Source organism: Diabrotica virgifera, chromosome 5 (assembly GCF_917563875.1).
Source record: "Diabrotica virgifera virgifera chromosome 5, PGI_DIABVI_V3a".
NCBI classification, from domain to species: Eukaryota; Metazoa; Arthropoda; class Insecta; order Coleoptera; family Chrysomelidae; genus Diabrotica; species Diabrotica virgifera.
The window spans coordinates 122443744-122458615 of NC_065447.1; the positions used below are offsets into that span (position 1 = coordinate 122443744).

A 14872-nucleotide genomic window follows, 5' to 3' on the forward strand; every position below is an offset into this window, starting at 1 on the left:
GCTTTACATTATTCTTGCTATTTACTTCCATCTCTTCTATACCTTCATCAATCCATATCTTTCTGTTGGTTGTACAGAATTTGTCTGAGTCTTTCTTTTTTCTCCTATACTCTTCCAAATCCTCTTCTCTACCTGTCTTCAGTCATTTCTTTCGAGCTAGATTTTTTTCCCTGGTTGCTGTTTCGCAGTCTTCGTTATACCATTCTTTTTGACTTTTAATTTCTTTGTATCCTATTACTTTTTCTGCTGCTATCGAAATGACCTTTTATTTCTTTCCACGTTTCTTCTATGTTATTAGGGTTCGTAACCTTTAAATTTGCTTCAAACTCTTTGGAATAATCTTTCTGAACAGTATCCGAATCTAGTTTCCTTACGTTCCATTTTTTTTCTTTTCGTGTATTTCTTTGTGTCTTTAATTATTTTCATTTCCATATTTCCTATTAGTAGGAAGTGGTCAGAATCTGCATTTACACCACGGTACGACCTGACATCTTGAATTGTTCTCCTCCACTTTTTTGAAATCAAAATATGATCGATTTGATTACCCTCAGTTCATCCTGGTATTAGCCACGTTACCTTATGTTCTTTTTTGTGTTTGAAGTGTGTGCTCATTATAAATGTGTCTGTTGCTGCTGCTAGGTTACAAAGCATTCTCCCATTAGTATTCGTAATTGTGTGGAGAGTTTCCTTACCAGCGACGTCCTTGTTTATATCTTCCTTTCCTAACATTGCGTTGAAATCACCTAGTAAAATTAATATGTCATTCTTGGGTATATTTTCATATATCTCTTCGAGTTTCTCGTAAAAATCGTTTTTGTCTTCTTCTTTCGCATTCTCAGTGGAAGCATATGCATTAATGAATGTTAAATTAGATTGCTTGTTCTTTATTCTGACATAAGATAATCTTCCACATATTGCTTTGAAATCTATCACCTTGTCCCTTAATTTACTGCTAATTAGGAAGGCTGTACCATTATGTCCTTGTTTGGTATCTCCGGAATAAAACATTCTGTATTTATTTTTTACTATTGATCCTTGATCTTTCCATCGAATTTCTTGTAACGCTAAGATTTCGATCTTGTACTTTTCCATCTCATTCGCGAGCTCTTCCATTTTCCCTGCTCTTAATATAGTCCAAAAATGTTCCATGTTCCTATTCTTCTCCTGTTAGTTTTTCTTTTACTTCTATTTTTTTGTTTTTTGTTTTTCATTATACTGTTTACAACCGTTTCCTTATTCATAGCCAATTTTCGTTCCTGATTTTTATCATTTGCTGAATTATTCCCTAGTTTTTTGGACTATTGTTTAGCTTTGTTATTTTTGCTATATTATCTTCTGTGCTTGGGTTTCCCATGGGAGATCTTTGACTAAATTTCCTAGCATTATTTTTGTTTTCCTGTGCTCCACTGTCTTCTTCAATTGTTTTCCCAGTGGACATGTTTCTTTTGACGGTTCGTTTATGTCTTCGTTTTGAAGTTGGTCGAGAGAATACCTTTCTCCGTTTATCCATAATGTATTGTATCTTAAATGTGCCAGGTATCCTTCCTCTCTTGCTTTTTTCATGTTCCGTGAGTTGTTTTCTTTCGGCGATTACTTGCTTTGGGAAGTCTTCACTTATATATATATATATATATATATATATATATATATATATATATATATATATATATATATTTGTTCCTTTAAGATACTTGGATCCTTTCAGTACATCTGTTCTCTTAGTTTCGCTCCTCATTTCGATCAGTATAGGTCTGTTTTTTATTTTTTGGCCATCTTGCTTTCCTATTCTTTTTATATCCGTTATTTCTTGTTCAGGGTCTATCTCAATTTTTAGTGTTTGCATTAATTTTTGTATTGCTTTTAAGTTCTGCATAATTTTCTCCTTGATCTTCTTCTATTCCGTGTACTATTACGTTCTTCCTTCTGATGATTCTTTCTAGCATGTATATTCGTTCTGTTTGGACTTTAATTGTCTCGTTCATTACCTTATTTTCCATTTTTAACTGTTCATTAATTGTTGATATGTTCCTTAGGTCCGACTGTATACTATCCAGCTTTCCTTCCACTAGTTTATTGTGTTCGTCTAATCTTTCAAGTTTCTTCAGGATTTTATCTAATATCACGTTCTCCATTTTAGTCTCCGGTGATAGCGTAAGAGAGTTCACTCTCCTCAACAGATCAAAGGTTATTCTCTATCCGTCCCCAGAAGAAAAAAAATGAAGATAGAAATCAGTCCTCTTTTTCTATATATTTTGTACAGTCTGGCAACGCTGTTCGAATATCTGTTATATGATAGTTGCTAGTTTAATGACGTAGCGGAATTTGACGATAATAATTAGGTTATTGATTGATTCTAAATTTTTATATGTACTTTAATATTCTGAAATTTTCTTGATGGCGTTAAGATATTTGATTTCTACTTACAGTTTTGTTACTTTTTAAATTAAATATGCACTACACCCACTAAATTTAGTCAAATTTTCACTGTTAAATTAACAGTTGTTGTTACTTCTCAACACCACGTTGCCAAGTCCCATATAGACTCTTATGGTGCCTAAAATGATAGGAGCAAATGTCACCTATCCTGGCTCTTAGTATATTAAGTTAACTAAAAATCAATAAAGAGATAAACGATCCTACTTACAGTGCCACTTGGAATACTGTCCGACTCTGCCATTCCATTTCCGAAATTCCCACTTGGTGAAAACGATTTTGATTCTAACGATGATTTACTTCTCCTATGGCCAGGCACTGGTATAGGTTGAGTAGTGGCTGTCGGAGTCTCCGTAAGAGTAGTATTGAGAGAAGATTCTTCTTTCTTTTTCTTCATTGGTGAGTTTTTTTGCTTTGGATGCTACAACATTTATGAAGTTAGTAATATTAGAGAAGACTTTTAATTTGTGTCCTATAAAAACTGAAAGAACATGCATCGAAAAACTGTTGTAAAAAACATGAATTTAAAAAAGCGTACAAACGCCAAAAGCATTAAAAAGCATCGAAAAAGGGATGTACGAATAGTAAAAAGTTTAAGATCTTGAAAAGAGACATGTGTTAAAGCGACAAAAAGTATCCAAAAAGCAAACCAAGTACCTCAAAGCGTTGAAACGTGAGATAGGTAGGGATGGCAACGATGTATCGATAAATATATCGATATATTTTAAAATTTTATCGATATTTTTATATCGATATTCAACTTTCGATCTATTGGAAAATATATCGATATTTGAGATTCAATGTATCGCCCACACAGGATTTACATACCATATTGGCAAGATATAAAATTATAATAAAATCTTATAATATAAATCATATCCTTACTTTTTTGAGATGCTTAGTAGGTATACTATAGGTACTAAAGAAATATCATAATCAAGATTTTCGACCAGTATTATTTAATTTGAATCTCGTATACCTACCCTTAACTTTTCTATTCTGTGACTTGTTTTCTAAGTTTCAGGTAGTACCATATAATATTTTTTAAATTTTTACAATGTTTTTCAAATTTAACATTTGTCACGTTCACGTAGTACGTTTTAAAAAGTTTTATAATATGTAATTGTATTGTATTTACTAAAACCCTAAAACTCAAGATGTCAATATTACTGGTGGTGGAATCCAACATTTCGTTTTTACCATCTAACATCGAGAATTCGTTCAAGTAGGTACCTATTATTGAATCTGTGTGTAGTTAATAATAATAAAACGAGAAACAATAATGGCCAATTATGTAGTTTATTTTAGTATTTCTTTTTAGTCCATTCTTTCACGGTTTTTGCTCTAAATTTTAAAGAACCGCTTGGATTGACATGAAATTTGGCATACGTATAGCTTACATGTCAAAGAAAAAAAGTGATATTGTGCCGATGTGTGCTTTTGCCCTGGGGGTGACTTTCACCCCCTCTTGGGGATGAAAAATATATATCCAAACTAAGTCCGGAAATGGGTAAACTGACTAATTTTAAGTAACTTTTGTTCTATAGAGCTTTTTCGCCAAGTCAACACTTTTCGAGTTATTTGCAAGTGAATATGTTCATTTTTTAACAAAATAACCACATTTTTAGACGGTTTTTCGCAAATAACTCAAAAAGTAAGCATTTTGTCGAAAAAAACGTTCTTAGTAAAAATATAGCCTATAAAAAAGTAAAAAAAATGGTGTCCACGGTAGGGCTCTGAATCTCGCAGAACCAGAGTTATAGCCAATGAAAAATAGATTCATATTCACCAAATTTCAAATAGAATATTTCGATGTGAAATATCCAAAAAATTAAGCACTTTTTGGGGAAAACCTATTTTAAATTTTTTAAAGTGTTTAAAAAAAGCTTTATTTTTGTTTTTACAAAGTTTCTAGCATTAAATTTAAGCAAGTTACGCTCAAAATAAAGTTGCTCCCTTTTGTTTTTGCAAAAAAAATCGGAAAGACCACCCCCTAATTAGCAACTTAAATTAAATTAATCGTTACTGCTCCATAAATTATTTCTCTTATGTTGTGTTTATATGACCTGTAAGTTTCATCGACTTAAAGTGCTTATTTTTGAAAAAATTTGGTTTCAAATAAAATTTTTTTAAATTTAAATTTTGAAAAATATGTTTTTTTTTAAAATAACTTAAAAATTGTTAGAGATACCAAAAATCACGAAAAACAAAAAAAGTCAGATTTGCTTTTCTGAATATCATGTACTTTTTTGTTTTTCTGTTAGACAAAAATTGATTTAGATTTGGTGTTTCTAAATTTGCATACATTCGTGATCAGTGACTCGTTCAACCCCTTTTAACCACAGCCCTTTCAATAATAAGGACTTTGAACCGATGAAACTTACAGATCATATAAACAATATATACACGGGTCAAGAAACTTGTGAAGTCGTAACGATTAAGTTCATTTAAGATACTAATTAGGGGGTGATTCTCTCGATTTTTTAACAAAACCAAAAGGGACTAACTTTATTTTGTGCGTAACTTGTTTAATTTTGATGCTAGAATTTTTTTTATAAAACAAAAATAAAGCTTCTTTTAAACACTTTAAATAAGTTGTAATGAGTTTTCCCCGAAATGTGCTTCATTTTTGGTTATTTCACGTTAAAGTATTCCATTTGGAATTTGACGAATATAAACCTATTTTTCATTAGCTATAACTCTGCTTCTACTAGGTGTAGAGACGTGATATATACACCATTTTTAAAAATTTTGTACAGGTTATATTTTTGCTAAGAATATTTTTTCGACAAAATACCTATTTGAGTTATTTGCGAGAAACCGTCTAAAAGCGTGGTTATTTTGTTGAAAAAATGAACATATTCACTGCCAAATAACTCGAAAAGTATTGACTTAGTAAAAAAGCTCTATAGAACAAAAGTTACTTAAAATTAGCCAGTTTATCTAAACTGCGCGTCATAGAAAACGGGCACCCTAAAATATGGGTCATTTTGATGTCGCGTATCTCCTAAACTTGTTGTCCGATTTAAATGATTTCTTGAATATGTTATAGCCCTATTCTTTGTCAATATCTCTGTAATAATATTTTTGCTAAACAGGTAAATTTTCATTGTATACCGGGTGTACGAATCAATCTGTGTTTTTTTCTCAAAGTTCGCAACACCCTGTGGAATATTCTAGCATTTGTAAAATACTGAAATTAAAACCCAACTATAGCCTCAGGTTTTCTTAACATTCTGTTTTTTGATTCATTCGCTTATGTTGGATAATACAAAAGTTATGTACTTTAACAACTAGCCATGTTCTTCGTCAGTACAGGGTGTTATAAGTCTAAGGGGTTTTAGGGACTAAATAAGTTCGACAAACTTTAAGGGGCAATTCTGCATTAAAAATAATAACAGTTTGCTTTATAATCATATATCCGCAAAAGCTTCGTTTCTGAGATACGGGATGTTAAATTTTTTCTTATAAACTGATGATTTATTTATTGTTTTGAAACCGGTTAAGATATGCAAATGAAATTTGGTAGGTTTTAAGAGATGGTTATTGCGCATTTTTTGACATTCAACTAAGAATTTTATATTCACTATTGGAGCGCATACGGGTAATATGACCGATCATATTATTCGTATGCACGCCAATGGTGAATAAAAAATTCTTAATTGTATGTTAAAAAATGTTCAAAAATTACTTCTTAAAACCCACCAAATTTCATTTGCATATCTCAACCGGTTTTAGGGCAATAAATAAATCGTCAGTTTGTAAGAAAAAATTCAACATCCTGTATGTCGGAAACGAAGCATTTGCGGACATGTGTTTATAAAGCAACCGGTAATTATGTTTTCATGCAGAATTACCCCTTAAAGTTTGTCGTACTTCTTTAGAAACACCCTGTACTGATAAAGAGCATGCCTAGTTGTTAAAGTATATAACTTTTGTATTATCCAACATAAGCGAATGAATAAAAAAACAGAATGTTAAGAAAACCTAAGGCTATAGTTGGGTTTTAATTTCAGTATTTTATAAATGCTAGAATATTCCACAGGGTGTTGCGCACTTTGAGAAAAAAACACAGTTTGATTCGTACACCCGGTATACAATGAAAATTTACCTGTTTGCAAAAATATTATTACAGGGATATTGACAAAGAATAGGGCTATAACATATTCAAAAAATGACTTAAATCGGACAACAGGTTAAAGAGATACGCGACATCAAAAATGACCCAGTTTTTAGGGTGCCCGTTTTCTATGACGCGCAGTTTATTTCCTGACTTTCTTTGGACGAATATTTTTTCACCCCCAAGAGGGGGTGAAAACCACCCCCAGGGCAAAAGCACATATCGGCACGATATCACTTTTTTTCTTTGACTTGTTAGCTATGTGTATGCCAAATTTCTTTGTAATTTTTTTTACCATCTCTAGAGATTCGAAACGCTTGGGGCAACAGTTTAATACTTTTTAATGAATCAACAAAGCGTCTTTAACGTTTACTTTAAAACTCATTTCAATGTCGTAACACCCTTTTAATATATTATTCATAATTGTAGGGGAGCCCAAGCGGGGATTTTTGGAGTTACTCGAGCGCGTCAGAAAACCACATGGGGAGAAACCTTGTACCCTGTAAATGTACCCCTACCATGTATTGGATATTAATAGAGGGGAGTTCGTTAAGGGGGGCCCGAAAAAAAAGCTATCCTTAGAAAAACTCGAAATCGTCAGATTAAGATAAGGTAAGTTAAGTACATGCAGAATAGTGTATATTTCTAAAATCTGACGGTTTGAGCGGGGCGTAAGGAAATGGGTGAGTCACAAAGTTTCCCAAAAAAAAAACCGAAAATTTCGAGAAGTAAACGTCAGATCGAAAAACTATTCAATACTATAAAATATTTTTCAATTTTTCAAAAATCCATTGAATGATAGCAAACACGACCCCCCCCCACGGAGAGGGGTGGGAGGTAAATTTAAAATTTTAAATAGGAAAGTAGGGGTTATATGATCGAGATCGGGTGGAGGAGGAACACCTGTGCCTAATTTACATACAGCTGTCGACCACCTGTCACTAATAATAGGAGGAGGAACACCTGTGCCTAATTTACATACAGCTGTCGACCACCTGTCACTAATAATAGGAGGAGGAACACCTGTGCCTAATTTGCATACAGCTGTCGACCACCTGTCACTAATAATAGGAGGAGGAACACCTGTCACTAATAATAGGAGGAGGAACACCTGTGCCTAATTTGCATACAGCTGTCGACCACCTGTCACTAATAATAGGAGGAGGAACACCTGTGCCTAATTTGCATACAGCTGTCGACCACCTGTCACTAATAATAGGAGGAGGAACACCTATGCCCAATTTGCATACAGCTGTCGACCACCTGTCACTAATAATAGGAGGAGGAACACCTGTGCCTAATTTGCATACAGCTGTCACTAATTTGCATCCCCTAATCACCATACAGGTGTCACTAATTTGCATACCCTCCTCTAATGAGCAAATATCAAATTAATTAGCCTTTTTAACCCATTTGCTTTATGTACAATGTGCAATTTATATAAAGGCTCAGGTATAAAAAAATTGAATCAAGATTCAAAATAATAAAGCTTATGGTACCCTAATGGATATCCTTAAAAGTTACCCTTAAAAGAAGTCACTTTTCGACATTAAGAAGTCCAATGCACCCAAAAATTATTAATTTTTAAAACAGAGATAAAAACATTTTTACTATCAAAATAATAAACCCTTGAATTAATATAGGATTATCCATTGTGGTTCATGAAAGTTTTAAGAATACCCAACCAAAAATTATTAGTCTTGTGCTAGATATAAAGCATAGAAAATACATTGTTAAAAACATTTTTCTTTATTACTTCACTAAATTTGTGGTAGTGTATCTTAACAAGGAAACAGCTGCTTTGCAAACAAGAGCACATGTTAATATTTTATACACTTATTACTTGTTCACATGCATTTACCAATTTTTACTGTATTCTTAACAAAGAATTTGCTATAAACCACCTGTTAGTTTTTTATACAATTCATACTTGTCCAGATGCAGGGTCATTTGTTTTCAATTTATACGGTACATGCAAATAATGAACACTGTCTTTAAAATAATAGTATGTTATATTATGTAGGTACCATCAGGTTTCATACATCAAGTAAACAAGTTAGCAAAAAATAATATGGGTAGATGGGGAATAAACCAATTATTAAAGTTCATATTTTTACATAAATTACCTTTAGGAATAGATGAGTAGGTAGTGGTCATGTCTCAAGTATGTTAGTTATATGGGTGGCAGATGTCCAATAAGATAATTATTAAATTTCATATTTTTACACAAATTACCTTTAGGAAGAAATAAGTAGGGAGTGGGTTGGTGTAACAAAATAAGGCTTGTTTTTCATTGGTTGTACCACAAAGATAGCTAAGCAATTCTGAGTGGGAAACAGGAGTAGGAAAGGACCCTATAAAATAAGATGTAGGCACTTGTATTAGTAGTTTACAGTAAAAGACTTCAACGCGGTTCAATTTTAAAAAGTACGAGTTTTCAGTACAGTTCAGTGAAACACAGTTCAAAATGAAAGGAGAGAAATTTATTGTGCCTTCCAATGGAAAGACGTCTGCTAAAATCATATCTCATTTTCGGAAATCTCCTAATTCTGAGGAGTTTACCAGTGTTAACACGAGTTGTGAACTTGTAGAAGGTGATCCCGAAACGCATCGCCCATTGGGATATAAAGAGTTCCAGCAACAAGTATCTTGTTCTTCGACTCCAGTGCAACCCCTAATAGTAACAAAGTATGATAATGTATCATCTGACGATAGTGATTCCGATGATGAAGAAATGCCACAAGTGTCAATTAGTGAATTAAATGGGACAATACATGAAGGTGATAATTTAAATTCTACAACAAACTATGACAGCATAGATAAAAAAGTAGAAAATTCAGATAACGAGATGAAAAAATTACTAACAGAATTTGTGAAAGCGAAACGAGAAGTTATTATGAAAAAACTGGCGAGCTATGAAAAGAAGAAGAAGAGGGCTAACCGTACATTGGACGTTCTAAACAAGAAGATAGGTGACTCTACCAAACTTTTAACAAGTATACATTCATGCCAGTGAGTGAAAACCAACCATAGGATTTTAATACAGGAAAATTTGTGATGTATAATTATTTCAAGAAATTTGTGAATGAAAATTGTGTGCATTGTAATATTCAAAATTGATTCATTTATTCTTATTTGTTTCGAACTTCTATCATCTTCTCTGTAGAATATTAATATACATGGAGAAGATGATAGAAGTTAAACAAATAAGAATAGATGAATTACTTTTGAATATTATTTAAGGATGCTCAAGAAACAAAAGAAATTTGTAATTTTTAAAATTGAATTGTATTGAAGTCTTTTACTGTAAATAAAATTTTTTTTCCCAATTTGTGTCTTTATTCATATATCAGCAATCAAGCAAGGTTATTTGTACAAAAATGTTAAAACTAGAAAAAACATTGTTTTTAGTTATAGCATTTTTGTAAATTGGCAACTTTTTCAAGGATTCTCATTTGTTTGATTCAAACAAATGAGAATCCTTGATGAATCAATTGGTTCAAACAAATTAAAATTGATAAAAAAAGTGAGCCTTTTAAAACCACACTAAAATAATACGAAGCGTTAATAACCGCTATGAATTCCAAGATTTTATTGGTTAGAACTACCCACGTGATATCTGTGTTCGTATTGGTCAAATGATTAAGAATGACAGAGCGGGATATTTAAATACCAATATTGTATGCGAAGTGTCGTTTCAAGAAAACAAGTCTGCTGACCGAGGATAACAGATAAATATTTCTTGTTTATCTTACAATTGACAATTTTTGTGATAGAAATAAAAGTGTGGTAGAAAATCAATATTGAAAAACAGTATTGATTAAAAAAACACTATTTATTCGTTTCTACTAGTCTGCTTTCTAGACTGTACCTAGTCTCATAAAATATTTGTTTTATCTCATAAAAAATATAAACAATTATTGTATAGTAATAATATTATTTCAATTTATTTCAGTTGTTCAATACAAACACAGCAGCACTAGAATGGATCTTATAAATTAAATTATAAATGCATGAAAATTGAAAACAGATAATTTACATAAAAGTAAATATACTGGATATGGGGAAAAGTAATTTAGGGGAAATTATATGTTATATTATATAATTATGATTTTCTTCGGCATTTTGTGAAATATAGGACATGTTGTGTCTTGTGTCCTTTTAAAATGTCTGAAATTTCATATTTCATTTACATTTGGATTTTTAAACGTTTTTTTTAACACTTATAAATATGTTGCTACGATTTTTGTTTCTTTGTGGAGAAAAACCGTTTCTGTGGTTCAATGTTTTTACATATTGAAACTTTTAAAACATTTCAATTTTTTTTATGCAAATTTTGATTACATTTTTTGTTGCATGTAGGTATATTTGACAAGACAATCTAAAAATTTCTGTCACTTAAATGATCTAAATCGGGTGTATGTATTTACAAGCATCGTCAAATCTTCATGATCTTTTTTATTGCAAATTAAATTGATGTTACTTAAATCCTTAAAGTCGTGGTTTCACTATCAAATAATTTGATCAAACAGTTTGAGCAAACTCAGGAAGTGACGCCACAACTGCAGTTTGTTCAAATTTTAAAAATCTAGTGGTCACACTATCAGTTTAGTTTGATCAAATTTTGTATTGAGAGTTGTGGTAGTATGTACATATATCAAAACCCACAAGCATTCCAACACTTTAACGAATAAGCCCCAAACTCTCTCTCTCTATTGTAGAAGGCAGACAGTAACTAACCAAAAAGAAATCAAGTCCTGATTAGGAAAAATCTAGAAAACAAACAAGAGTAACTATTGGCTACAAAAGCTGCTGTACAAAAATCAGTGTGCACGCTGAAGAAAGCAAAGCAGGGAATGATCAACGAAACAATTTTAATGTGTAGCTAGGCCACGATTGATAAACATATACAGGGGCTCACAGCTTAAATGATGCAGTCGCTACTCAATAAAGCTAGCTTGTGTCAGTGGCTCAATATTTATTAGAAAAAACTTACATACTTAAAGTAGGTAAGTTAGTATGAGTCTTCTGAAATAGCATAAGCTATGTTTTGGGTTTCAAATATGCAATAATTAACACTCCCAGCGCCAGGACCTGGGACCTGGGACACTCCCAGTTGTGTCACCTAAAAGGACACACTTTCTTAAGTTTTTATATGTAGAGAATAATGCTATGGCCTGAGACAATTTCCTGGTATAACTGGGTTTGGCCTTACGACATGAAAAGATAGGTTGTATGTAACTAGAAATTCGTATGAAAAATGTTGCCATGTATGGGCCAAAACAATTTGCTCCAACTCAGTATGCAGGGAAAGATTCAAGGAAAATGAAGCATACGGAGATGCTATACGCTGTACGGATGTACATCAAACGAACTTTTCAGAGCAGCCGTCTCCAAAGTCCTAATAGCTATAGTTCGTCCCCTACAACTTTTCCCATGTGTCACGATTCATTTTCAAACAAATTAAGTCAAAACATAAAGTGAAACGTACGCCGATGTGTGTAGTATATAATATACAGTATACAAAATGTATATACACATCGACATTCGTTTCACTTAATGTTTTGACTTAATTTGCTTGAAAATGAATCGTGACGCATGGGAAAAGTTATAGCGGACGAACAATAAGATGTATTGTCAGAGAAATAGCAAATAATCCCAAAAAAGTGCACCAAAATTGAGAGATGAGGTGGAAAGACAGTTTGGAAAAAGATGTAACCATGAAACAATTAGACGGATATTACAAAATAATAATCGGCATAGCTGAACTGCAAGAAATAAATATATCAGCCAAAGAAATAAGCAACAAGGAGTTTTGTTTTCTTTATTAATTTTAGCTGATATCAAAATCATACACAAAATAATTAAAGGATTATTGTTATTTAAGTATGGTATATCTGAAACCCAAAACATAGCTTATGCTATTTTAGAGGACTTATAGTTAGTAACTTACTTTCAGTATGTAATTTTTTTCTAATATTGAGTCACTGACAAAAGCTATAGTTTTATTGAGTAGTGACTGTATCATTTCAGAATTGAGGCTGTGAGTCACTGTAGGTGCAGTGCAGTACAATAATTTTGCTTATACAAATTATCAGTAATAAATATTAATTTACATCAAAATAAAAATTCCATCACATAATGATGTCTAACAGCTGATTGTCACTCTGACCAATACGAACACAGATATCACGTGGGTAGTTCTAACCAATAAAATCGTGGAATTCATAGCCGTATTTAACGGCTCCTAAAATAATAAGGTTTCATTTTGGACTTAAACAAGTAAACATGAAAAAAAATGATGATAGATTAGCATACAAGTGGTCCAAATGTATATTTTTACTAGGTTTTAGATATGATGCATAGATCTAATCAAAATGAGGTAAATTCAGTGATTCAATAGTTATCAAGTAACCCTAGGAGAATACGGTAACGCTATTTTACTGTATACTTTACATGTTATTTATAACGTTACCGTATTCTCATAGAGTTACTTGATAACTCTCGAATTAACCAGATAAATTAATAAAATACCTTGTGACCAAGTTTTAAGTAGGTAATCCACAAAATGTATTTATCCACATTTAGTACACAAAACATTACACAAACGCGAGTATATCCTCGCAAAAGGATATAAACTTTTTTTGACAAAAACATGATAAATAACACACACACTTTTGCGAATATATAAACGAAAAGTTTTCGTTGAAAAATGCATCTACATATAAACAAAAACCGACGGCCATTTTAAATCCATTATTTTTAACAAAAGTTCAATATTGGGGGCTATGATGTATCATTTACGTAAAGTGATTACACACATGTGTAAAGTTCAGAATTACGTACATCAGATTACAGTCATCAAAACGTAAAGTGTATTCTGTCATGTCTTATGTCTTGACTGTCAGTTAATTCATGTTAACCTAACTTTTTGCTTTGTTTTTAAGTTTAATGTTTATATTTTGAAAAGATGAATTTTGTAAATCTGTTATTATGAACTTTTAAATGCTGTGGCAGAAAGACATAATTTAAATCTAGAGTGACATCAGTTACGAGATAACCAGTAATCCGTTTGAAACACAGGACAAGTAATCCGAAACTTTTTATGAGATATTTCAGTGCCATAAACTATTACTGTGAGATAAAATTAAACAATACATTGTAATTACTAATAGATCAACAATCTTATATTTTTTATGTTTATGTTTAGTGATAATGTTTAAAACTTAATGGACTAACCTCATGTTGTAAGTTGTTATGCTTATTTTATACAATGCTTTTTCGTCTTAATGTCATTGTATTTACTGAGAAAACAATTATAAGTTTATTTTAGACTTGATGAAACAAATAAATTTTGCGAAAGGTTGATATTAACACATTCACCGACACAACTGCATATAATATAGTCACTTACTCCGTAAGATGTGGCTACATGTGAAGCGTGTCCGTGAATGTGTTAACAGAGTTTTTTTATCCTGCCCTTTAACTTAATGACTGCAACCTCAAAATACAGATAACAGACTAAGAATTCAGCTACTTTATCCATTTAGTGAACATGTTTTGTTTACAAATCTATAAACATTTCATCTACATTGCTATATGCTATACCTACTAGGATGTTTACAGATTTGTAAACGAAAATATCTTCAGTAAATGATGAAGTAGCCATATTCTTTGCCTTTATTCTCCACCGTCTATATCAAATAAGGATCACTTGAAAGTGGTGGGTTCTTCAATCAATAGGTAGAGAATAAAAGATAAATTCGGCTACTTCAATCCTATCAGTAAACATCATCACTTCATCTACAAATGAGTTTGATAAGAAACAAACATCCATAGAGATATAAAAATGCAATAGTTGTTACCTTAAAAAGATATCAACAAGATAAGTAATGCAGCTAGTCAAATGAACCATTGAAAATGTAGGATATAAATGTTTATTAATGAAGAACAGGAACCAAGAGTTACACTTCCAAATATTTAATAGCATTAGCCATAATGTCAACTGTACTCAGTTTTTGAAAAACCTAATGATTTATGTTTTTATTTACATTTTCAATGGTTCATTTGACTAGCTACATTACTTAAATCTTGTTAGTTGATATCTTTTTAAGGCAACAACTGTTGCATTTTTATATCTCTATGGATGTTTGTTTCTTATCAAACTCATTTGTACAAGAACTGATGGAAGAGAAGGTTAATGATGTGAGTTAATAGTAAAATCAAGATAGGAAGTATATATCAGCATATCTTGCAATGACGATGAAAAAAAAAAGAAAGTATGTTTAGGATGGAATGCAACCATAGACACATGTTTCT

At 31.8% G+C, this 14872-nt stretch overlaps 1 protein-coding gene across 7 annotated transcripts in view; it reads right to left on the reverse strand.

Moving 5' to 3' along the window:
- LOC126884349 (neuropathy target esterase sws) overlaps positions 1-14872 on the reverse strand; it is a 1280173-nt gene that overhangs the window by 872393 nt on the left and 392908 nt on the right. For all 7 annotated transcript variants that reach the window (XM_050650280.1, XM_050650276.1, XM_050650273.1 and 4 more), the window contains one exon: positions 2645-2854. In XM_050650280.1, the coding sequence (XP_050506237.1) occupies positions 2645-2854 (210 nt within the window). The remainder of the gene's footprint in view (positions 1-2644; positions 2855-14872) is intronic.